Source organism: Lichenostomus cassidix, chromosome 1 (assembly GCF_008360975.1).
Source record: "Lichenostomus cassidix isolate B80296 chromosome 1, HeHo_3.0, whole genome shotgun sequence".
Taxonomy (NCBI): Eukaryota; Metazoa; Chordata; class Aves; order Passeriformes; family Meliphagidae; genus Lichenostomus; species Lichenostomus cassidix.
The window spans coordinates 49,971,062-49,997,471 of NC_139479.1; the positions used below are offsets into that span (position 1 = coordinate 49,971,062).

At 35.5% G+C, this 26,410-nt stretch overlaps 1 protein-coding gene across 1 annotated transcript in view; it reads right to left on the reverse strand.

Annotated features, from left to right (window-relative positions):
• The window catches only part of PIBF1 (progesterone immunomodulatory binding factor 1), a 102,990-nt gene that overhangs the window by 39,168 nt on the left and 37,412 nt on the right, over positions 1-26,410 (reverse strand). Inside the window, exons 11-12 of the mRNA XM_085058484.1 lie at positions 4,324-4,489; positions 933-1,083 (exon numbers count right to left, since the gene is read on the reverse strand). Of these exons, the coding sequence (XP_084914610.1) occupies positions 933-1,083; positions 4,324-4,489 (317 nt within the window). The remainder of the gene's footprint in view (positions 1-932; positions 1,084-4,323; positions 4,490-26,410) is intronic.

The following is a 26,410-nucleotide window of genomic DNA, read 5'->3' on the forward strand; positions in this document are numbered from 1 at the left end:
TGCAGTGTATAAAATTAATAAAGTATGTGCAGTCTGATTAATGAAGATACCTCAACATCACTGCATCTCGGTAATGCACAGTTTGCTATACACTACTGTTTATATATACAGCTTATGCCATAATCTTCTGTCCGGAAAACTTCATAAATTGTGACTATTTTTTGGAGGAGCAAAGATAGAGAAAAGGACAAGAAGACAGCTGAATTAGTTTGAAATCTTAGAATGTCCTACTCTGATTATGCACAGGCTAGAAGATTTCAAGATTAGAATCAAAATTTCAAATTAGAAATTACTTGCTTTGTGGATTGATTTAGGCTGAGAATCAAATGGAGATTTTACAGATTTTTTGCTGTGTTTGAGACCATTTTTATTTTTGCTAATCAGAGACAAAAATTTTCAGGAGTAATCAGGTATGAATTTAATCCATGGTTTAGTACTTAGAACAGACTGAGCTGCCACAAGCAACTACTTAATGTCTAATTATTATTAATTCAACAGAAGGAAGAGCTTTTCTCCCCCTTCCAGTTAGTTAAAAAATTCACATTAATCACTCTACTGTAATATAAAACCTGTATTTGCCTGTCAGCAAAGAGGGCTTTCTGAAATTTAAAATGTACTTAAATAATAGCAGAACCCTAAAAACTATATCTAATTATAATGGTTTATTAGAATAAGGAAAAGAGAAATGACAGAATACTGAGATGATCTTTAATAAATACAAGTTTAGACATATGGATGTTTGATACACATTTACAGGTACATTTAGAAACCTGCCATTAATATTTTCTATCAAAATAATTACTGACTTTTACTTGTCAAGCATAATGAAGAAGAATGACAGGGACTGTAATACTTTCCAAGTGCCACGAGAAGAAAGATATTATAATGCCAGAAACACCTACAGATACAACATAATTTGTGACAGAACTTACTTTCTGCTGTCTGCAATATTATCTCATCAAGCTCTTTTTCTAGTTTTTCATAAGTATCTAGTCTTGCTTGAAACTCAGAATTCTGTGTTTGGAGTTCAATAATGCGGGTTTCACTAGAAGACTGAAGACTGTAAAATTCCTTCGTAAGCACCTGTGAGAATGAATAATGGAAAGATCAGGGATTCATCATTACAGCTATTTTTGAAAGAGGCAAAATATAATACATGTGAAATGTGTAGCAGTATGATATTAAATATTTGATGTAAGTTTTGCACAGCAAAGATTAAAATACTTTAAAAAGCAGTTATTCGTTCAATAATATTATCTTGAACAGATTAAACTCTCAGGTGTTAGGCCTATCTGCCAAGAAGCCTCCTGAAAAAGCTACAAGAATTTTAAAGGAAGGTTAGGATAAGCCAGGTAGCAGCTAAAGAGTTCATGCACAGCAGTCAAAATTGCGTAAATGCAATTATTTTTGTTGCTTTTACTGCATTCATATTTCAGTAGTCAATTTATGAAAAGAAGATTCCTTTGCAGAATGCAAATATAAAAATTTGATATTAAAGCTACATCAGTCCTATTACTTAGTTATTAATAAAAGGTAATATGCCATTATTATTCAAGATTAATGTAAATACTTAATCCACTAACCTTAAGCAAAAACCCACTCATATTCAAAAGTAAAAGTTATGAAGGCCTGTATAATAACTAAAGTTTGATAAAGTGCTTGATAATAGGAAACAAAATTGACCAAGCAAATACACACAATGAAAAAAATCCTTGGTAAATAAAGTAGCAATCTACATACTTTGCAGAAGAAATCCCACCAAAGCAGGTAAAGTAATAACCAAGTAGTACTGCTGTTAAATTTCATACTAACTTCCTAAGTAAAAATCATAAACAGACAGAATGACAAGTGAATATAGATTTTGAGATACAGAAATATATGCAGTGTGCAGAGCATTAACATAGGAGTCACTGTCAAAACCACTGAAGAATACATATTGCTTAAAGAAACAAGCCACTTGAAAATATAAAAAGTTCAGTCTGGTGTCACAGAAGAAATAAATGTATAGGTTAAAATTAGGCAACATATAAACCATCTGTTTCCTAGTTTAGCAAGAGAAACTACTCTATGCCCTAAATAAAGAGTTAGTCCAGAAAGCTGTAGCTGGGCCACAAGATACCACTGCCTACACTATTATTAAAGACCAATGTCCTGTAAGGGTAAGTAAAAAACCTTAGTACATGCTATATATAAGAAAGAAAATTAAAAAAACCCCAAGAATTCAGTCAAAAGGAACAAAAGTAAAAGCTTCAGACATCAAATATTTAAATTCTGCAAGAATATTTCTTAATGAAAGGGCATTTAAGTGCATACTTCTTAAAGAAAGACTTTAAAAGTGTGTCTCTAAAAAGAAAAAGAGCCAAAAGTGTTAGTAGTATTGAATGCCAAATATTCAAGTTATTATCAGATAAAAAAAAATTCCACAAAGAAAATAAAAATGTAACCCAAATTGAACTACATTCTCCAAGTTTAGACATGCCCATGCGATTAAAAATCTGTTTAGCAACCTCTAAGTTTAGCAAAACTGGCACTCCCTGTGCTTGTGACCACAACTAACCTCATCAGCCAGGATCTGAATGTACCAATATGGACAAAACAAAAAATTACAGTCTATGTGAAACTCTCTAATTCTGCTTCCACTCTATAGTTCTTTTTCATGAACAACTTAGGCAGATTCAGTACTAAAAATGTGTGGACCTGAAGACTGTCATTCTTCCCCAAAACACAAAGGCTGTCACAGATGGCACTTTCTTCTGTCCTGTCCATTTTGTATCCTGACATTTGTTTGAAACATAAACTGCCAATCTCTTTTAAATCTCACAAACTGGACTCTGTGATATGACTTTGGGACTAACTTTGGACAGGTGAAGAAACTTTGTTTTAAAGTAAGTTCTCTCTGTGGAACACTCACGTGCTAATACTAAAATAAGTGAACAGGATATGATATGTATGTTTGAAAGGTAATAAATTCTAAGCTTGTAGAGATAAACAGGCCCAAGTGGTTAAAGTCCACATAAACAGGTGCATTAGCTGTGGGCGCCCAGGCTGTGTCCCTCAGCCAAGGGGGCTGCACCTCAAGGAAACTGTACTTAACAAAGGACAAAATGCTGCATGGCAGTGTGGAGTGAGGGGAAAAAGTGATAAATAGCCATGGTGCTGACACCCAGGTGGGAGAAGGAGGGGAGGAAGTGGTCCAGGTCCCAGAGCAGACATCCCCTTTCAGCCCACAGTGAAGCAGGTTGCCCTGCAGACCACCAAAGACCACACCAAAGCAGATGTTCACACTGCACAGAGGACCTCATGCTGGAGCAGGTGGACATCCCCAGAAGGCAATGCAAGCTGGGGAGAACCCAGACAGGGGATTTTCTCCTGAAGGCAACAGCAGCCCATGGAGGCTCCACACTGGAGAAGGATAAAAAAGTGTGAGGGGGAAACCCTATCAGAGAGGAACTGTTATGGACTGACTCAAATCCCTATTCCCCATCTCTCCCTGCACTGCTCTGGAAGGAGGAAGTACAAGAGTCAGAAATGAAGGTGGGAAGTTAAAATAAAAGAGAATGGGGTGGGGAAAGATGTTTTACTTTTTGTCTTTGTTTCTCAACATCCAAACCTATGTCAATTGGTAATAAGTGAAATTAGTTTCCCCCAGGTCAAACTTGTTTTACCCATGATGGTGATTGGCAAGTGATCTCCCTATCTTTATATCAACCCATACTCTTTATAGGCTTATTTATCCGACCCCCATCCTTTCAGGAGGAGGAATGAGTGACTGGGTTGGTGTCTGGTACCCCACCAAGGTAACCTACCATGCTAGGACTAGCAAGGTTACGTCTTTTCAATGCTGTACACACCATGACTTCTGCATACACCTTGACTTCTTTAGCTATAAAAAATTATTCCAGAATTGTGCATCAATAAAAAGTATTTTATTATGTAACAATGCTATTACAGATCTCAGCTGTAAATAAGGATACTGAATTCACTGTACTTGTTCTGGTGAAACTGTCTTCTCTCCCTACAGTCCTCAGACTAACGTAAGGAGCTTTGTGACACAAGCAGATATATATACCTCACACGAATGAGGTACTGTCTGTAACATCTCTCCATGAGAGATTGTTTTGCTTTTTCTTCTCCCCACAGTCTTGTTTTCCAAACTGACTGAACTTAGTAAGCTCTGTCGTTTGATGCTGCTTCTGCAGAATTTTGTGGAGATACTAATTCAGCCATGCCATGTTGTTATTTTTTCCCCAAGCTTTTCTACTTTACATTATAATTGAAAACAACTATGTAATGCCCCATAAAGTGTCTCTTTATATAACATACCTCCAGCTTCTTCTGGTATTTCTCACATTCCATTTGGCACTGTGAAAGATTCTTAGCTGTTTCTTGTTGCATGAGTTGAACATGTTCAGTTTCAAAAGACTTTAACTTACTTTGGTGGAGAAGTTCAGCTACTTTGCTTTCTGTGCCAAGCTGCATTTGTCTATACCTAAAAGAAAAATGAAAAAAAAGTTTTGATGGTTCAAAAATAAGCAAAGTTAGAATATATCCTAGTTCTGTTCATTACAGGTATAAATTTCAAAAATTAATACAGTATTTTGAAGAGTTTAGTAGGTTTTAGTGTGGTTATCTATGTAACTATTGTAACCTGTACTTGAAATGTCGTTAGGAAAATTCAGTGTTATAATGAAAACACAACACAGTATTTGGAAAACTTATTCCATGGCTCTTCTAAATATGTTGTTAATGAATAATCAAATGACAATGACCTTACAGTATACCTTATTTTCCTTTTTTTAGAAGTGTTAATGGTGCAGAATGAAAACAAATATAAATCACTCTTCATACATGAAAGGTGTGGAATTTTTTACCATAAGATGCTGTGAATGCTAAAAATTAACACTTATTTGTGAGAATACTGAACAACTTGCAGCAGAGAAGTCCTTTGAGAGCCATTAAATGCAAGATGGTACTTCTCACACTGAAAACCCTTCACAACAAATTGTAGGATTGCCAGATGAACCTTTATTCTAACCCAGCATGGCTGTTGTGTTAGCTGTCATTTGTCAAACAGCAGCTGCAACATGATTCCATCCTGATCTGTAGCTGGGATGGAGAGTGTTTAACCAAAACAAGGGGACTACTTCAAATATTTTCCCTGAGGATTTCAGATGTAGGAATGTTTCTAAGGCACAAAGAGGAAGCAATTTTCACTGGAATTAATTTGAAGAGAAGTAACAGGTGTCATTATGATGCAGCTGATAATCACTCTGTAGACATCCATGTATGAGAAGGTTTTCTTTTAAAAACAACTTTTTAATAGCTTGATATCTGTTCTCAAACAGAGTTACTGCACTCAAGCTGCTAAATGCCAGTTACCTATCGACTATTCCAGTAATTTTTGCTTAGGGATGCTTTTCAAGTGCTGATACTTTACGTATTCCATCACTGCTTCCTGGCTGTATGTTCCTGTTTTCATTTCACCGTACAAAAAAAATTTCAGCACTCTTGAATTCTCCACACTTTGTACATGATTGGCTACAGACATGACACTAAATCTGTTCTAGTATACACATTGTTTACAATCCTGGGAAGAATGCTTTGTTCCAAAATGAGTTAAGTCTTCATGAAGATACATGTCATTCAGCCAACAATGTGATGAAACACACAAATTTAATTTAATTATTAGGTATATTTATTGACTCTCATCAACAAATTCTCACCTTCCGCCTAAACACAAAACAAATGGCAGTGCCTTCCTGTACACAGCCTCAGAGCTTCAGCCACTCTGAGCTTCAATGATCTGTATTGTACTAAGTTTACACACTGGAAACATGCATGAACAGAGGCAATCCATACTTCTCTGTACCTACTTTCTATACTTGGTAGAGAAGTCTGTAGTTCTCTGATGTTTCTACTCAATCAACTGGGTACTTCCAGAACATGCTTCTCAACCCAGTCATAAGCAGTAACTTCAGAAAGAAATCTTATCCTTTGTTTTAGAAATCTGAAGTAGCTTACAGGAGTGTGATCTGTTTTGCACTGACAAGCTTACAAGGGGTCAGTTTTCTTTTAACCTTAGTACACTGTTGATGTCACTAGTGACTCCTCCACCACAGCACCATTCAGAGTTTCTTTGTCATATTTGCTTTTACTCAGCCAGATAGTATCTCTGCTCTCTTGGCTACTATTTCAGCACAAGTGTGTGTGCATGTGTGTACAGAGTCATGTAACAGAGTGTGCTGAAATACATTCTTTTATCTGCCTAGATGGTCTCTAAGGGAAAACAAAAGAAAACAAAACCACCCTATGCCTTAATACTACTATTATGGAAAAAACCTCAGTGGAATGTGGGTCTGTGGGATTTTTCTCCATAGAGAAATTTTAGCAAACTTGATATAATGAAAGAGTATTTAATCTCACAGAAGAATGAGGGCTGGGAATGAAAGGGAAATTACAGACTGAGCCAATGAATAAAAACCCATATGTAAGAATCATCTAGAATGAGGTCTCAATTCCTTTATTACTCCGTGCCATTAGGCTGACCCGTCAATGATGCCTGAAGTCTGCTAAAGAAGTGACACAACGGTTATCAAGAAATTATTTCTAGAGTAAAGAAGAGGGAATACTCAGAGAGGGACTTGAACTCTCTTTTGCAAGGTTTGAAAGATTTTTCAATCAGAGGAGCTTGGTTTTCAAGTAGTGGATAATGATATAATAACTTGTCAAAATTTGCATACAATGACAGCAAATGGAAAGATTTAGTGGTAAAATCAAGTAGTCTGTGTACTGAAGAAAATATGGCAACTGTTTTTTTGAATGGAGGAACTATAAACCACCGATCGACAAAACCTGAGATGTACAGCAGTACTCCTAAAAAAGGTCATTGAATAATGAAGTACCTTAGAAGACAATAAATTTGTAAAATTAACCTTTCAAGAAGTGGCAAATCCTAGTATTAAACTTGTTAATAAGAAAGAATGCCAAGCAAGTAAATTAAAGAAAGGTATCTTCCAAAGGAAGTCCAACCAAAATGATACAAAATGCAAACCCTTTTTGTGTTTGTAAATCTTATTTACCAACCTAAAGCTCTGTGGGATATATTTTAGAAATTATTTTCAAGTTTAAAAATGGAAAAAAAAACCCCTGTAAGTTGTGAAATCATCCTGAGTCCACAGTTGGGTCAGTTCCAAATCTAAGATCTTTAAAGCAATTAGAATATGCGCTCATATTTGTACAAATATCTGTGCTTTGGTTCAGTGCCAAATTTGCAAAGAAACCTAAATGGTACAGACATTTCCTCCCTAACCTGTCCTACTGCAAACCTCCCACTTCCAGCCCCAACATGTCCTCTAATGTTCCTGCCCTTCTCCCTCTCAGTCCCAGCACCAGCCCAGTTGTCTCTTGAATTTCAATTCTATTTTCATTCTTTATTTCCAGGGCATCTGTTTTTCTTCTCACCTATGTTCACAGCCTATTCAGCTTCCATTCCTATCTTATAGCCCTACTCTCTGAATTTTGTTTTTCTTTCTCTCTACTCATGTATCACCCTCGTAGTTTGGCATCCTTCGTCAAATCCTAGCCATACTTCTTGCAATTTGAGGTTCAAATCCCAGTTTAACTTTCTCACCTTCTGCAACTGAGTCTGTCTGTTAAGGCTTCCTCACTTCCAAAGAGCCCCAAGTTAAGCATAAAAGTACACAACGGAATTTTCCTTACTGTACTTTGTGCCACTTGAGTCACAGAAGGAATAACAGTGGTCTAGATAGGCCTCAATTGTATTCAATCATGTCACAGACTGCACAAACCCTGTGCATACACGCAGCAAGCTGCCAGAATCCAGCTCAAACATGGGTACTCAATGGATCTTGTTTTCACTGGTTCTCTTTCTGATCCTTGGTACTAAAAACTGGTTGGCTTATTTCTGAGCAATCAAAAATTTCCCAAGAATTGTGTTCACATGCTACCCACTAAGTAACTAAAAATGTAGGAACTCAGTTCCTTAGTTTCAAATGCTTTCATTGTTCACTCAGTTTAAGTCTGATTAGTCACGTATCTGGCTGGTTTCACAAAATGAAAGTCTGTTTTAATATTTACTAGAAAACGGGCAAGAAATCTGTCTCATTTTTAATTTAAAAATACATATTTTATACAGTTTTTACACCAACTTTATATGCATTTTCAGTTTTTTGTAGTATTTTTTACTTCATGTCTATCAAATATGTTAAATTACTTCTGATCTGGTCTAAAATAACAATGCACTTAGTAACATAAATACCTCCAACAACAACAGCAGCAACAAAGCTCTGAGTATAATGATTAAACAGAAGATGAAGCATGTCATCTACAAATTATTTAAGCAATGAAAAATTTGTTTGTTGAAATAATTTTCACTTAAAATTTATTCTTCCCAAACAACATGCTGAGATATTTTTTCAGCACAATATTCCTGGTTCAGGTTGTAATTAAAAAAAAAAATCCATATAGCTTAGACGCTAAAGGGTAAACTTGATTTAACATGCAAGTTCTTACCAGATGTTACATTTGCTTCGTATCAAGTAATTAAACATACAGTACTTTTGCATATGGTTCAGTAAAATCTGAGAGGAAAGCTTAGAAGCTTTGTTTAAAGCTGCTTGCTTCAAAGCAGATTTTTGTGTTTTGCAGCATTCTAAGCATTTAGTTTATATTGGCCTCTGATCCTCAGTCTGTCGAAAAAAATTCCTTGGAGGCAACACTTCCACATACTATTTTGCAGTTTGTAGGAAGTCCTAGTTCCAAATATCCACACTCAGCAAGATAAACAGCTGGTTTACACTACTTGTAGCTTCAGGACACCTAAACCCAAAATCACTTATTCAATAAACAGGAGTTCTTCAGAATGTAGGACCCATGCATTCTTTCTATCCTAACTAGGCTATTGCCCAGTGTACACTAGACTGAAAGAATGAACAATATGAAAGATGTGTCTGCTTTAGATGTATCTGCTATGTCATGCTGACTGACAGGGACTGAAATCCATCTTTGTCTCCTTTCTCTGGACTATGCAATTGTGCTTCCTTTAATTTGACTCTAACTCTGTTAAACATAAGATTTGCTCCTGCACCGAGACAGCTTCAAGACTACTGGGTAGAGACTGCTTCAGCCAAGCCTGTTCTTGGGAGTCATACTCCAGTCACAAGAATTTCATTATAAAACTTCACTAAGGAGTTTTCTCTCAATCCTGGAGCTCTGATGAGCATCAAATCTAGTCTTTCACTTACTGAAAGTGCACTCTTTATTTATTTTGGGCAACTGTAAAAAGAGAAGAGGAGCTCCTGTCATGCCTTTGTACAGAAAATGAAGCAGGGTGTGATTGCTATTCTGCAATAGCTCAATGCTGCTGATGCATGCTTAGTTTGCTGATGCATGCTTATAGTTTGCTGATGCATGCTTAGTTTGCTCACTTACCTAGATTGTTATTACTTGGTTTAAGTAATCAGCATATTTATTGACTCTTTTGTTATTTGTTTCAATGAAATAAACCCAAAAGCTATTCAAATAACCTAACTGGACTTTACCAGCATACAGACATTTGTTAAGGAAGTAACAACATCCTTAACAAGAAAAAAAGGACCTGAAGAAACAAGTGAGCATATAATAAAGGACGTGATATAATTTCACCATTTACTCCTCAAAATCTGTTTTTTAGATACATAAATAGGAGAAGAGAGTCACCTCAGTAATTGTTAGGAGTCTAATGGTAGTTGCTTTTCTCTTTGCCTATACAAATTAGTCAAGATGTATAACCTTGTGTTCTCATTTATGTTTCTGGTGATGATAAATTCTAAATCTATAAAAAATATAGAAGAATTAAACATCGGAATCATCAGTACACATGGCTGGTCAGAGAATACCTACCAGATCAGTTATTTCAGGAGATGTAGGTACACAGATATCTGGTTTCTGAACTCAAAAATGGAAATTACCAATTCACAAGATCCCTTGAATGAAGCTTCAAAATAAGCCCAAGAAAGATTAAAGATGTTTCTTTTCAAACAGGAAGGCTGTGAAATGAGTTCTCTGAAGCCTAGTGAAGAGATACCATAGGAAATAGCTTCATAAAATCTCCTAAGTCCAGGACAACAAGCTAAAAGGGAAACATAGCCAAGTTAAAGGGTGCAGACATCAGCACCTCAAGCTAAAATAAGTCAGAAGAAGCTGAACAGTTCTATAGTTTCTGGCACAGCCTCAATACACTGCACAAAGTTATCTTTTGCATCTGTGTGCGCTAGCACATAAAATGGCAAAAATTGCCAATCTTGAATGTATGAGAAACATGCTGAACTGGGATGGACCATGCATCTGGACGAGCAGCAGAATAAGCATGAATAATCAACATTGCTCAAACAAATAAATACTTCATTAAAAAAAATTACTTTGAAGTGACAGATTGAAAAGGATCCCTGCAACGCAATATGATTTTGTCTATTGTACATATTTTAATCCAACAGCAAAGAACCCAAAGTACATTTATTAAAATCTCATTAAATCTTAAGTCATGTTTTCTGTGTATACTTTTCTCAGTTTGATTTCCCATGGCATCCAAACCATTAACTTTATTAAACCAATATTTTCATGGTTTACTTCATTCCTTGCAAAAAAGACCATGCTAACAAAGCTAAATTTTGTACTAAATCAACAAAAAGGCAAGGAATAGTACAGGGACTTATCCCCCAGTAATGTATATTGATTAATTAGGAAATAATTAATTGGAATTGTAACTGTGAGATGTTTTGATATGAAACATATAAAACAGATCTGGATGAAGAAAAGACAAGCAACTTCCTTGATATTAAACTTAAAAAATAAAAGCATCAACTTTTAATATTACTCCATACTAAGTTTTAAATTTCTAGCATATACTTGGAATTATCTGGCTTGGTAATTTTTTCTGCAGTTAGTAATAATTTTTTCAAGCTACTGTACAATTTTGATAACTCGTCCACAATTCCTTAAACCAATGATTAGCTTTTCCAGAGCTATTACTACTTTATTAAAATATTCTCTATTATTAATAACACATGTGTTTCTGGAAAATAATTGTAATAAATTGTTATTGTAGCAGATGAAACATACCTGAACAGATACGATATAGGAAGTTACAGAAATTATTCATTACATTATCATTATTGTGCTACAAACATTACAAACATTGTTCTTCAGTGCTCAAGCAAATTAAGAGATTGGAGCCAACAGTTGCACAAAGACTCTGACACTTTTGTTTTAATTGTTTTCAGTTAAATAAATGTAAATATTTTCAGGTATTTCTTGTGATTCTGCATAGAGTGATTATTACTTGCTAGTCTAAATACATTGTTTGTGGATGTATATGCTCCTGTTCCTCTGATTTAATAAAAAATTCATTAAGATACTTTTAGATGTCAGTACATACTTAACAAAAGATAGTTACTGTATGATTTTTAATTCCAATAATGCAAAGAGGGAAAAAGTCAATGTGAAATGACTGACAGAACAGCAGTTACATAAGTGACAAGAGCAGTAACTAAATGTCTCTCTCTTTTCAACAAATAAAATTTAAAGGCCTTTACAACTACAGACAGCAAGAAGAAGAATAAAAATGTTTGGAATGCCATATACCTCCTTAAAACAGTCAGAAATAAACACACAAATATTTAAGTTCTCAATTCCATAAATGCAACTTTTATGAAATTAATAATATAAAACCTAAAATTCTGGCTTATATGGTGGTAAAAAAAAAAGGATGATCAGCAAGGAAAAAACAAGAAAAGGAAGGGTTATCACTGAAGCTTCCTGGAAAAGGACAGGGAGAGAAATGAAAAAGTTGGGACAAGTCTTTTGCAATAGGGTTAACTGGGAGACCATCAGACAAAGCTGGTATCTACTGTGCCACCAGAAAGACTGCTTACTCCCCCTTCATTTTCCCCACTGAGAGTCTGGCAGAATAGGTCAGAAGGTTAGGGTTCAAACTGCCATAATTTAGCAAATGATTGGTATGTCCTTTATATCACACGTAACAGGCTTGATTTCCTGATAAGCAGAGTTCAAGGTACAGGCATACCTTGTTATCTTCCAAGGACATGTTCCTAAAAGTGCTACAGTTAGCAATGAGGGACAGCAAACTACCTTTTCCCCTAATAATTAATGTAATGGACAGTCCTGTTTGTTTGCAATGAATTATGAGAGGCCAGCGTATTGCTGCATAATATTCCATTTATTCTCCAGTGAAATGACCCCTTAAACCATAAGGGGTTTACATTAAACGATAAGTTGGTGTAAGTTCCTTATACCAACTCAGAATCTTCTGGTTCAACTGACACTTTCTAATCCCCCTGCCATGCCTTCTGTAAAGGGGCTGGCTCCATCTTCCCAGTGATGTGTCCATAGGCACTGGGGATACTGCTGGCAGGAGCCCCAGAGGGCAGGCAGAACAAACCCCTCCTCAGCCCCTCCTCCTGGGGCAATTGCTCCAGCCCTAACCATTCTGGTAGTTCTCTTCTACATTCACTTCAGTTTATTATTATGTTGCTTGTATTGGATGCCCCAAAACCAGACATTTCTTGATGTCTTGACTATTCTCCTGATAATACAGTCCAGGACTTTGTAAGAGTACATTGTTGGCTATTACTGAGCTTGCTGTTTACAAAAAACATTTATTTCCTTAAAAGACAAGGATGATCCCACACAGGATAACTTGCATTTCCTTATTAGCAACCGAACAGTACACAAAAATTATTAATATATCAAAAATCTCATACCAAAGACTGCTATGAATGTACTTCCACCAGTTGTTTTAAACTAAGTATGATGCTGGGAAAATACATGGCTTTCCATCTGTTTTTCAGAACTCAAAGGAACTTCCATTAAGCTGCCTGCAGGCCATCAGGCATGCTTCAGTGCAACTGGGCAGCTCAGGGGAGCTTTTCTTAGAAGAGTAAAGTATGGAAGGACACGGTAATGGCAACAGCAGAGATGGTCATCAAAGGATACTAAAATGACTGACAGACAAGTAGTGGGTAGGAGAGCACAACTGGATCTGTCTCCTTTCAAGTCTAAGATATGTACAATGTCCTTTCCTATGCAGTGACAGTAATTGGAACCACATTGCCATTAATAGGAAGACAAAGGAGACAATGTGAAGACCTCTCTTCATACACATGACTTAAAAACAAAAAAAGCTCATCAACTGCATTTCAGCTCTAGAGACAATTATCAAATTATAAAGTGTTGTAAACTAGCTGGTTTATTCCAAGTCCTAAAATGTAGATATCTGTGTGTCCAGAAATGAAACATATATTGCTTCTAAAAATTATTTTTCTGAACTGTACAAGTCTTTCAAATCAAACAGAGAATCTTTATAAGAACAATAAACACACAGACAACGGTACCAATAGCACAAGAAAATATGGAAGATACTCTTACAGCCCAAAACAAAAGAAACGAGCTACAGTCACCTTATCCATGCTTAAAAAAGCTTGGAGTCATAAATGAATCCTGAACAGATACATCACCAAGCTACTTATGACACTAATGAAACAATCTCATTTCTCTTCATCTGCAAACAAGAAAAAGGTCAAGTGAATCTAAGCTTTCTATAAAGCAGACTGTCCCAATAAATTCTTCAGTTATCAAATTACCCTATATTACCTGCTGAGGCATGTGAAAAATGAAAATACTTTAAAAATACAGTAACTATTGTGAAAAATAATCAGCTAACTCATAGCTGTCTCCATTCTTGAGCATATTTGCTTTCACAACATACTTTTCTGTATTTTATCAGTCATCTGACAAGTTGAACAATTTTTTTTATAGACATTTGCCTTTACAACTAAAGTTATTGAGAAAAGCAGAATTGTGAAAAGCAGTTGAAAATTAAGAAAAGAAAATCCAGGTTTGAAAAGAAGAAAAGGAAGTCAGGATTCATTAATTATTGGGATACTAACAGGTTTTGCAATACAATTTTCATCTGTACATTCTAAGAGTTGTCTTAGATGTGTGAGAATCATCACTTTTCTCCTGAGGCACCACAGCAAAAAAACCACTGAAATTAATTTCTTTTAGTGTGTATCATTCTCAGACTAATCAAATTTTCTGTTTCTCTGCTTCCTCTAATTATGTCCATCTCTCTTTTCTCTTCCTACATATCTTTGTCTTCATTTTTCTATTTTCTTCCCATTTGCTCTATTCTCTTATCACCATTTCAACAATTCCTTCTTTAGCTGAGCTATCACAATCCCTGCAATAACCACACTTAAGAAGTATAATTTTCCTTCTTCTAGTAGTGGACTTGAAAAAAATATGTTCTTTTGGGTCTTTTCCCCTAATGGGACTTGTGGACAAGACATTCCTGATCTTCAAACATTCCCTGTCCCAACTGAGTAGCGTATCAAAGCAGGCATCTTTTTATTGTGCAAGAAAGAGCAAGCTCCTACTACCCTGTGTGTCCAGTACTTGTAAAATTTCATCCCTGCCATTATCCATTCTTTCTAGGACACCTAGAGTGTGGCTACATCTATCATGCAACTAAGGAAGCAATTGCAAACGCAATTCTTCTAGTCACTTAAGAGCAAATGGAAAGTTTCTTCTGACATCTCATATTGTTAACATTAACTCCTTCGATAAAGGAACCCCTTCACTGAACATTATGTTAAAACATGGCTTTAACCCTTCATATTCTTATGGTTTACAAGACTTCCATTGAATGGGAGCTTAAATATAAATAGAAAAAGTTAATTTCCCTTTAAAACTGGAAGAATGAACTGCTGCACTTCAGTCTGGCCATGCTATTTACCAGTTCTGAATGAATGTTTCATTCATGACTGAAAAACAGTCTAGTTACCACTGCACTTCAGTTAACCTTATATTGTGTGATGTGCAATTCTTTTGCCTTGTTTGTTACAATAAGGTTTCAGTAGGTGAAGGTGTTTAACATTTCCCCAAAGTAATTGAAAGGCTATTCCACTCTGAGCTCCATTCTTAGCATTCCATTCTTCTACTGTTAAGAGTCTGAACCAGGCTAGAACCAGACTTTAGGTTTAATCTGAAATCCGTTAATAGGGTAATACCTCAATTTGCCTTAATTCAAAATGGAGTCAGTCTTTCAGATAACAAGAAAATCTGCACACTGTCGGCTGTTTTTGGAGATGCAGTGTTTATAGGTACTTTACACTAAAGCATGCTTGTCTTAGCAATACTAATGGGATACACAGTCAAATACTTTGACTACTGTTATATAAATGGGGTGGAGTTTGGCCCATATTTCCACTTCTTTCTATCTTAGAATTCCTGGTATCCATAAACAGACATTGAAAGGCAAGCAATAAACAGTGTGCACTGCAAATGTGCATATAGAAGGCACACAGTTACAGGTAAATTGCTTCAGGACATCCAGAGTGTTAGTGACTCCAAGCTGTATTCCCCACAAAAACACCATGAGTATGCGTTACGACCCAGCAATAAAAACTGCAGAATTATCATTCTGAAAGCAACATAAAGCATAAGGGTTTCATGAGTTAAAGCTTGTGATTTGCAGTGCAAAGGTAAACTTGTGCTGGCAATCATCACAAGGACAGAGCCTCTACTAAATTATGATTACAAGTCTTAGACCTTTTTCATCCACTGAAAAAGCTCTGAAGCATAGAGGTTCCCTAGGATCACTCTGCCACATGCTAAAAAAGTATTTAAAGGTTTGAAGTCTATTAATATCAAATGAAAGCATGTCAGCTATAAAAGTGGTGCAGAACTTCCCTGTACTTCCCTGTAGAAGAATAAATGGAAAGAATTCTTCTTGCTGCCTGACAGTTAAAGGGACAAACATTTCAAACTGCAATATGCAATGACGCAGTAGCCACATAGCCTCAAAAAAAGTCACTAACCTAACCATAAAGTAAGTTAAGAATCTGATTGACTCAGACACACATACATTGAAAAATACTTCCTCATATCAGACTATCCAGTGACTGTGATGAGTAGGAAAACTGGCATTCCAGCAGTACTTCCAATAAGGACAGCACTACCAAGAACTTTATTGTTGTATTTCCCTTTGCAGAACCCCCATTGTTACAGGTTGTTGGGGATTTACTGTACAGATGATTCTGGTCAGCAAAAGCAACATAGGAAAAAACACTGAAGCTTTCTGAGCTAGAAAGTTAAAAAGGCTCCTCAAATTCATTTGTGATCCATCCAAATTTGAAGATTTATACTTACTTCCTGTTGGTGTCTAATCTTGTGTTATCTCTAAGTTCTTTGAAAATAGGTCTTCAATCGTCACTCCTCACTCTGGTTATCTTTCAATGGGGAACAAGCCATTCTATTTACTAATTCATTCAACACTCCTATCAGATGACAAACCAATTCAATTTGATCAGTTATTCCTAAGTGAGGAGATCTCATTTTGCCTATTTTTAGTAAATGATATGAGAATAGTGTCACCCCATCATTATTCATATAATGATTCTGAACTTACAGGCAGAGGACAAAATACTTTTTAAGTTCCATGGATATGGAAGTGTAAATTGTCCTCCAGAGTGAAGCTTAAGCCTTACATCAGCAGATTACTGGAACTAAGTCCTTAGATGAGGTAAAAGGTCTCTGTCATGGGAGTGAGGATTTTAGAAAGATTGAAAACACTTTTACTCAAAATAGGACCTCCACCCAAGTTTCCTGTTTTTGTCAAGGAGTTCACAGACTCTTTCAGAAGAGACTCCATTTGGACTTTTTAATAATATCTTTTCTTGTCCATATTTTGGACTCTGCATGAAATATCCCTCTTTACAGCAGAGTAAATAAAAAAAAAGTAGTGTCAAATTTTAAAGTTACCATCAGTGAGAAAGCTACCAGTGGATGTGGCACCCTGGAGAAGTAAAGATAAAGCAGAAATCACAGTATAGTTCTGGACCTTGCACTCTATCCTCTGTTTCGTGTTGAAAAAGGCTAAGTACGATAATGTAGGACTGTGGATTGTAGGTGACATCAATGAATATTGATAAAGAAGGGAAATTGCCATTAGACTCAAGTGTATGAATGCTCAGATGTGGAGACAAATACCTAAGGGAATCAGTATTTCTTTTAAAACATGTTACCTCTAGATGAATAGTGCTAAGATTTGAAATCCAATTGGCCACAGCAGGTTTTCTAACAGATGTCTGAGCTTTCAACAATGAAGGGCATTTTCCAAGACCCCACTCAATACGTAAGCTAAGATGAACAGTAAAATTAGTCTTCACTTAGCTTTGTCATGAAGTTAATAACAGTGTATGCGCAGACTAGTATAAAGCTAGATTAGATTAGTTCAAAAATACAACAAACTGTATACAGAGTCTTAGATATAGCCAAAAGTAACCACAGAGATTAGCTTGTTTGACAATACAAACTGAATGACTTTCCTGAATCCTTGTTTGAATTCAAGCTTGTTGGTAACAGTGAAGAATATCTGCTTTGAGAGAAACAGTATTTTAGATATGTGTCAAATTCTAACCAGGGATCATTCTGATCTGGCTTGTGGCTTAAACTGTTTAAACAATTTTCTTTGAACTTTCAAGGGATATTCTCCCTTTCAGAATAATAAAAAATATCAAGCTAATTCAACTCTGCCTGTAACACCAGCACTGGGAAGATCCAGAATATTTAGCATTTTATCCCATCTTAAAATTGCTTCTTCAAAATAGAAGAAAATACTCTTTATGTTCCCTAGTCACAGAATGTAACACAACTCAACAGACCTTGCTTGTTTATATAAAATAAAATCTTTTTCTGAATGCAAATGAAGTATTGGGTTTTTTGCCACTTAACATGCCACGCATCATTGTAAATTAATGAAAAAATAAAACTTTTTACAACTGCAGATATATTTTCCACCTATTATAGCTGTTTTAGATTTTTTTTTTGGGTCAGTGACAAGAAATACCTTTTCCAAGTTTACTTTCTGTACTGTAAAGAGTTAGTTGTAGGTTTGTGAAGTTAATGAATTTGGCAGAATTCTGAAGTTATTACTTCTATGCCATCGTTAGGGGTTTTAAAAAATCAGAACAATTTTTTTTTTATTTAGGTAAAGTCATACACATTTTTAGCATTGTAGGAAGCAAAACTGTCACCACACAAGTGCAATAATGTGTGCCAGGACTTTTAGTCCATTAAGTGCTACACTGTTGTATTTGTGCCATTACCGCTCTTCTGTTTCTAAAATTGTGGCATAGTTACATAGAATGCTATATAATTCTGTACTTCTGTTTTATCTATACTTTTCTGTTACTTCCCAAATTTCCATTTACTCTATCATCTTCTATTGTTGCTAAACATGACAACCGATCTCTCATGTGAATTATTCTCTGTCGCACATGGAATGAATTTAAAGACTCTGGCTGATCGTGTCAACATTAAAATAGGACAAATATGTTGCTTTGGCACAGTGAAGTCAAATACAGGCCACAAAAGTTTGGATTATGCACGGACAACTCCCCTCTTCACCATTCCTTGGTATGCTATCATTTACACACACTCTACAACATAACAATACAAACAAAAAAAAAAAATCTTGCAAATGTATTTACTTAAAATGAGAAATACAACAATTAGGCACATGTGTATTTATTAAAGTCAGAGAACAAAACTATTTCGTTCATGCAGATATTGCAGATTTACTGAATTGGAACATAATTCTTGACAATTTGTACCACCAACATCTACACCACAAGTACCTTTTACTCCAGTTTAGATTAAGGCATCTTAAATTATTTTTTTTACTTTGGCCTAAGATAACTACTGTTTGAGTGTTTTCGTAAAACACTACATTTCTCAGCTGTAAAAGCATCTGTCACTCTTGGCGTGGAAGCAAGCTCTTGTATGAATGTGAGCAATCTTCTTTTGCTTCTTTAGAAATGCAGGGTATGTTCAACAACTGTACTATGGATCTATAGGAATCTAAAGCATGTGTTTAAAGTAATTCAATGCATCTCTCAGATCATGATCAAATGCAGCATGCAATATGATTAATAAAATAAACAGCAGACTGAAGTATTTGTACTCTTACAAAGACATAAAATATAACCATAAACTTTGTGGATAGGAAAGTAATTAAAATATACACTAGAATGAGAATTATAACTTGCATATTCACTTATTTTTGTGTATTTAAATAAAGAAAAGTCTACTGCTACTGCAAATGTTTTGGTCATAGTTTATACTTCAAATTGCAACAACAAAAGCAACAATACTTATTGCTTTGGTATTACTCTCCTATGAATTTCCATTTCCACAGCTCTAGCTAGTGGCATTTACAGTTCTCAGTTTGCATTTCTCACTGACTTTGAATTAGTTTATGCAGCTTCAAAAAAAAAAGGAATGCACAGGTTAGGACTGTTCAAAGGAATATTAAACAGCAAAACAGAGTTAAAAAAAGAAAAAAAGGAAGAAGAGAGACCATTTGACATTGAAGTGACTCAATAAGAGAAAAGAAACCTTTCTACAGTACTATTTAAAATACGTTTATTTCGCTCTTTGTGTTCAAGAGTTTCAATGGCAAAATTTTCTAGGTATACCAAATAGACTGTATTAAAATGTATTTTTGCAAGTTTTTTCAAAGAATTGTTACTTCTGTAAGTATTGTCAGCCCTCAAACTGTTATCATTATTAGCACGCAATTTCTGAAATTTTAATTTGAAAAATTTTATAAAAATGGCAAAAGGAAGAGGTCTTGAGCACAGTTCATTTGATAGGGATAGAACTTACATTTTTGTGAATACCTAGAAAACTATTTATATGCATCAGTGTTGTATTGGCAAAACTATTCTTTCATTTGGAACAATCACATTTCAATAACCTTTTGATTACCTTAATTTAGGAGGTTCTCCTTCATTATATTCCCTCTACAAACTGATATACAAACTTATTTTTAATTTTGGAAAATATGGTTTTATTTTTCAAACAAATTCAGTTTAGAAGATTGCTTTTAAATGGTTCATTTCCTATTTTAGCATTAAAATGGGAGTAACAGAAAATTACTACTTTGTAACCGTATTTAAGATCACTGAATTCATATGAAATGTGCACACAGGCAACATCAACAAAGAATCTCTTTTCAGTGATCACACATTTACATCTATAAAGTTATCTGACTGTCATTTCGTAGGAATGTACTTGTATGCGAGTAAATGCTCTGAGAGTTTGCATTATGAATCATGCATTATAATTTGTACTGCTGGCATCTTGGCATCAATTTGAATATACAAATTTATTTTGTAGGGTGGCAACTGGAGTAGAAGGCTAATGCAAGTAAGCATAAAAGCTGCTTGAACTGAAAACATTACAGAAAAATAACAAATACTAATATGATGAAAAAATTTCAGTATTTAAGTGATGCCTAAACATGTCTATTCACTTCACATATGAGCTATAATACATAAATAAAATCTTAAAGTGCAGCAGGCAAGCAAAAGCTTAGTATGCTGTTTGAACTGTAACATAATTTAAACTATTCTCTTCCTTAAAACCAGAGTATAGTAAAAAGACATTCTTACAGATCAAATATTTTGTGTTTAACAGGACACAAAAAGATAGTCCATATGACTAGTAATTAGTAAAACAAAAGGGACTAAAACCTATGCATTTCTAAAAGAAAAAAAAAGGAACCTTACTTAACATTTCCATAACAATTTAATCTGGTAGCTGCTAAATAATGTGTACATAAAAGTTAAAACTTAGGCAAGTACAAGAATCACAGAGAAATCAGTGTAATTTATGATTTTTCATAACTAATACAGGGGGAAAATTGCCCTGACAGGTTTGTATTGTTAAAAGGTTAAATGATAAGAACAAAGAAACAACTTGCAACTATTTGAACTTTTCACAAATGTTATTTTCCCCCCACAACTCAGTAATGCAAGTTCACATTGATTAGCATCATACACCAGAGCTAAAATCACAACTCTTGAAACCTATTTCCTTTCCCTTTTTAGTAATTCCACTTTCGTATCCTATTGACACAACACTGAATAGCTGAAGATTTGAAATGTAGATTAAAAACATACTTCAGGAATGATAATAATTCAGACGTTTGCAGCTCCTTTGTAAGTGTATACAGCAGAGGTTCATTTAGGTGAGTCGTATCTCATGTTGAGTTTTTGGAGCACATCTTCTAGTGATGTGCTTCTCTGATATGCTGGAGGCTGTGATTCTCACCAAAGAATAACAATGAAGCACAATCACAAAACTAGTAAGAATGTACACAGACGGATGGAAGACTTAGAGCAGGGCTAGGAAGGTTAAGGTGCTGGTTCTATTCAGCCAGACTCCACAAGACAGAGCACACTCAGAAGGATCTAGATTTGTTACATGAGATCAGGACAACTATACTGCTAACATGACCCAGCTATGCCAAAGACACAAAGTTCCAGGAATCACTGAGGTACATCTAGTGGAAATTATGATATAATATGAGATAGAGCAGGAAATTATCTGAAACATTATTCAGAATTCCAGTTATCTGTGTTAAAGTGAGGTCAAGATTAAAAGAAATGCAACTCAGATGTCCAAGAGAACAAGGAATCTATCCCATGAGAAGTCAAATAAGCTAAAATCTAGACAAACAAAGTGTGACTAAGATTTTAAGAGGACAAAATAATAGATAAATTTGACTAATGCTATCATCGGAACACTGTGATATAAACCAGGAGGAAATAATATTGAAACAGAAATTAAAATCCTATCTGAACATAACAAGGAATAACAAGGAATAGCACAGTTCAGAGTTTAATTTCTGAAAAGATGGTTACATGCAGTGACAAAATAATCAATGATCCAAAAGGCTGACTCTAAAAATGATGTTTCTAAACCTTACAGATAACTACTATATTACCAATACCCACATTTGTAGGGTTTTGCGCTTTTCCTTTAATTAATAATGGAAAAAGAAGTACAAAAAAGACAATTACATAGCTAAAAGATTCTGAAAGTTGTATTTTAATTGCATTTTTATAATCTTTTGAGAATTTGTTTGACTTTCACCACCCCCAGCCCCCCCCAAATTTGTTTATTTTTCCTATTCTGTGGCATTTTGCTAAACTCGTATACTATGTACATCAAGAGTTGTTGCCACAAGTTCTGGACAAATTGACATAATTCCCAGATGACACCAAAACCTGTTTAAATAATTAGGGAGACTGAGGGAAAGGACAAGGGTTTTAAATTTTCTGGGCAAGTGCTTAAATCGTGTTATGAAAGAGGCAAAGCTTAGCCACTACCTTTTCTTCTAACAGTGTTCTGGAGTGAACTCAATGATTTTGAATGAGTTAGCCATGTTCTAATAAAAACAGGCCCTTTAGGGACTTGAACAGAGTTCAAGCACCTCCTACCCCTATCAAAATAAGCACTTAGCTTTCCAAACCAGGAGACTTCCGAGCATCGACAAGGACCTCTACCTAAATGTGCTCCAACTTGGAATGATTTTAAGTGCCTCTGAGGTTAGGTGGTGCTTGAAAACAGGAGGTACTTTGGTAAGACTACACTGGAATCTAGACAGGGAAAATCTACCCCCAGTTATCACTATGACAACCTGTTGGAAAGTCATTAACATGTGCAAAACCTGTACTTACCAACCATACATTACATTTTGAGTACAGCATGGTGGATTGCCCCTGGCTGGATCCCAGATGCCCACCAAAGCCACTCTATATCTCCCCTCTGCCTCTGAACAGGGCAGAAGAAATATAACAAAAGGCTCATGGGTCAAGATAAGGGCAGAGAGAGATCAGTCCCAGGTTACCATCATGGGCAAACCAGACTTGGGGAAAAATTAATTTATTACCAATTAAATCAGAAAAGGGTAATGAGAAACAAAACCAGATCTTAAACCACATTCCCTCCATCTCTCCCTTCTTTTAGAATTTAACCTTACTCCCAATTTTCTGTACTTCCATCCTCCCAGCAGTGCAGAGGAACAGGAAGTGGGGGCTGCGGTCAGTTCATCACGTGTTCCTGCCAATCCTTCCTCCTCAGGGGCAGGACTCCTCACACTCTTCCCTGCTCCAGCATGGGGTCCCTCCCATGGGAGACAGCTCTCCACAAACTTCTCCAATGTGGGTCTTTCCCACGGGTGCAGTCCTTCAGAAACAGACTATTCCAATGTGAGTCCCTGTGAGGTCACAAGTCCAGACAGCAAACCTGTCAGGCTCCACCATGGGCTTCCCACAGGGTCACAGCCTCCAGTGGGCAACCACCTGCCCCTGCCATGGGCAACAGGTGAATCTCTGCTACACCAGGAATCTTTTCTGTTCTTTCTCTCCTTTACCCTAAAAAGACAAATGCAAGCCTCCTTGTCTTTTGGGTGTGGCAACTCTTTTTATGAGGTATTATGAGGTATAATGGCAAGGTAGCTGAGACTGAAAATTTTGAAGGAGTATGGTATCTCCCTACCTTCTGTACTTTCATTAAAAAGGTCCAATCCTTTGTATAATCACATACCTAGACCTACATTAATTGAGTTTCTGTCAAATAAAATACTTCCAATCATGGAAGACAGCAGAGTTCATTTAAAAAAAAAAAAAGCATAAAAAGCAGCATGTTATGCATATAGCACTATGTAATGAAAACATCCCATTTTATGCCCAGCCTTTGAGAAATGCTTAAAGACTTGATGATTCTGCATTGGAGAACTGAGTAAGACTGATGGTCAAGAATAAAAGCTCCAAAACCCATGAATTTCTAAAAAGAGTCTATGCTGAACTCTAACTCAGAAAAGCCATGTGGCACTTGACTCGCATAGTGTCTGCTGTTTATGATGTGTTTACACCTCAGTCTCTTGTGCAGACTCCCTTTATAAGTCAATGGATAGAAACAGCTACTTTACAGACATTTACAGATTGCATCCCAGCACAAGCATTATAAGTTAGACAAGACTGATGACTGCCACCATAATCACTGTACTAAAATCCATGGTGCATTTACTTACTTTATGCAGAAACTAATGTTTGAACTCATGCAAGGCCTAACACTGTATTACATTTGAAAAATGCTTAAAAAAACCCACAACATTCTGAAACAGTGATATGAACAAAACTAAGATCTCTGAATATGGATGTTGAAAGAGGTTCAGGGTTAGAACTGGAAGGAGATGTTCACCTTGTACTGAACAAAATTCAAATCAAGTAAGTTACCATCAATTAGATTCACAGTTTCTATTTCTGTAAATAGGTGCACAAAGGTAACTGGATGGGCAGAAACAAGGAAATGGACTCTGCCATCAAACCCAGTACACATGGATCACACTCAGTGAAATTTTCATGACTGCTATTTCTTTTATCTCTTCTTTTATTTACACTATTCCTTTCCCCACCTCTCATCTTTATTTCCTTTAGTCTTTTGCCTATTACCAATCCTCTGCAAGTTTCACAACGTAGACATAATGGAAGGAGAAATATTATTTTTGTCTGACAAAGCAAGATACTCAATTCCCTAAACTAACTTCTTCCCCTCCTCTTTCTGATTTTCTTGATGAAAATTTACCATATTTAAGACCAGTTGGGGCGGGGGGGGACAGAGGGAGAAAGGTTTTGAAATAGGTTTCCTTTATATTTTATACCACGTAACTAAGGGAAAAGGGATTCCAGGAAAACTTTTAATGAAGCACTTAGCAATCCAAGTTTTGTATGTTTTCCCCATCTTTTTCTGAGTCTAATAAAAAGGTACAGAAATTTTTAAGGGTGATAACTACAGTAAGACCTTGCTGATAACATGGTGTTCCATCATGGCTAACATGCAGATGGCTAAAGCTGGAACAGAATAATCAGAGAATTACAAAGTTATCCCTACCATGACTGACAATACAAATGCTGCCAACAATTGGAAAATATTTAGGGTGGTATTCAAATCCAGACTGCAGAAATGCAAGTGTAATTAAGCATAGGTCTCACATGTGAGCGAAGTACCAAAGGTCCCATTCTATTAAGTGTTCCAGATACCAGGAAGCCAGGACAATGAATTTAAAATATAAAATATTCTTTAAATAATAGATATAACTTTCTCAGAAATGAAACACTGGTCATTGTGCATTGGGGATTTTGTTTGTTTGGGGTGTTTTTTTGGTCGTTCTTTTTTTCCTTTTCAATCTAAACATGCTTGGTCTCCCCCATTTTCCTCCCACTCACACTCCACCCCATAACTCCTAAGTCCCTTTTAATCATACAAACTACTTAGTCTTTTTTTCTAATAGGTGACCTGTCAAGGTAGCATCAGGAAATAACTGAAGTAGAGCATGGTGTATATAACCTTGAACACATTAAATCACATTACAGCAGAGGAGGCACTATATTTCTTTTGAAAAAGTTATAAAATTAAAAAAAATTAAAATTAAATAGCATGAAAATTTGCAAAATTCAGTTAACACACTGAAGAAAGGTATTACTTGCCTGGCTAAAATATCCAATTAACAACACATTGTGTGTAAACTTTTAAAGCTTTTTCACAAAAGTATCCTCCATATTTTATAGCATGGTTAAACCAAAACATGCTACAGGTGAGGAAAAAATCCCCAATAACAAATAACCCAGACCAAAAGATTTCTGCAAATGATTTCAGACTTATCACAAAGGACACTTCTGAATTTGAAAGGTCTATTCACAGTCTTCATTTTAGTAAAATACTATTTGGAAGCAGTTTCTAAAATTGGATGTAACATTCATTTAAATGGATCTGCCAAGTTTTTAAATGCTTTAGGAACTAAACTAAAACATGTTGAAAATGACTCATTGTGGTACCAGAATACATACTGTAGGAAATAAGAACTCATTTACAAGTGGGAGAAATATACTCACACTTCATCTGTGGGAATTCACTACACTTCCCTTCCAGTAAACATTATATTTTAAAATAATCACGGAAAATATGTTCTTTTAACTGAAGTTTATGAAAAGATTTAGACAGCTGGCATAACAAAAGAGACTTACAAAGATAAATGTAAAACTGTCTTTAAAAATAATTAGTAATTCTGCCAAAAGATATCAATTTGGCAATAAAAAAAGATTCCAATTTTTTTTCTTACTCTAATAGTTAAACTAAAACTGCTTAATACAGTTGTTCAGTAATAATAACAATTTGAGACAAAGGACAAAAGGAAGATTTGATTATTTTACAAAAATGAAAGAAAATCCAGGGCAGGGGGACAGCCCTGGCAGGCAAACAAATTACTATAAGGCAGCTCTTTTCTAATTTGGAGCATGTCAGCTGCTTTTGTAGATCTGCACATTTTAGTGACACAACTACCTTGCAGCAAATGCACTACTTGAAGTTTATTCTTTCTTTGAAAAGAAGTAGTCATCTGGCACGGAGACAATAAACCTGAAACGTACCCCATTTATCTATGCATATAGAATACTTTGAAAACAAAAAAAAAAAAAAAAAA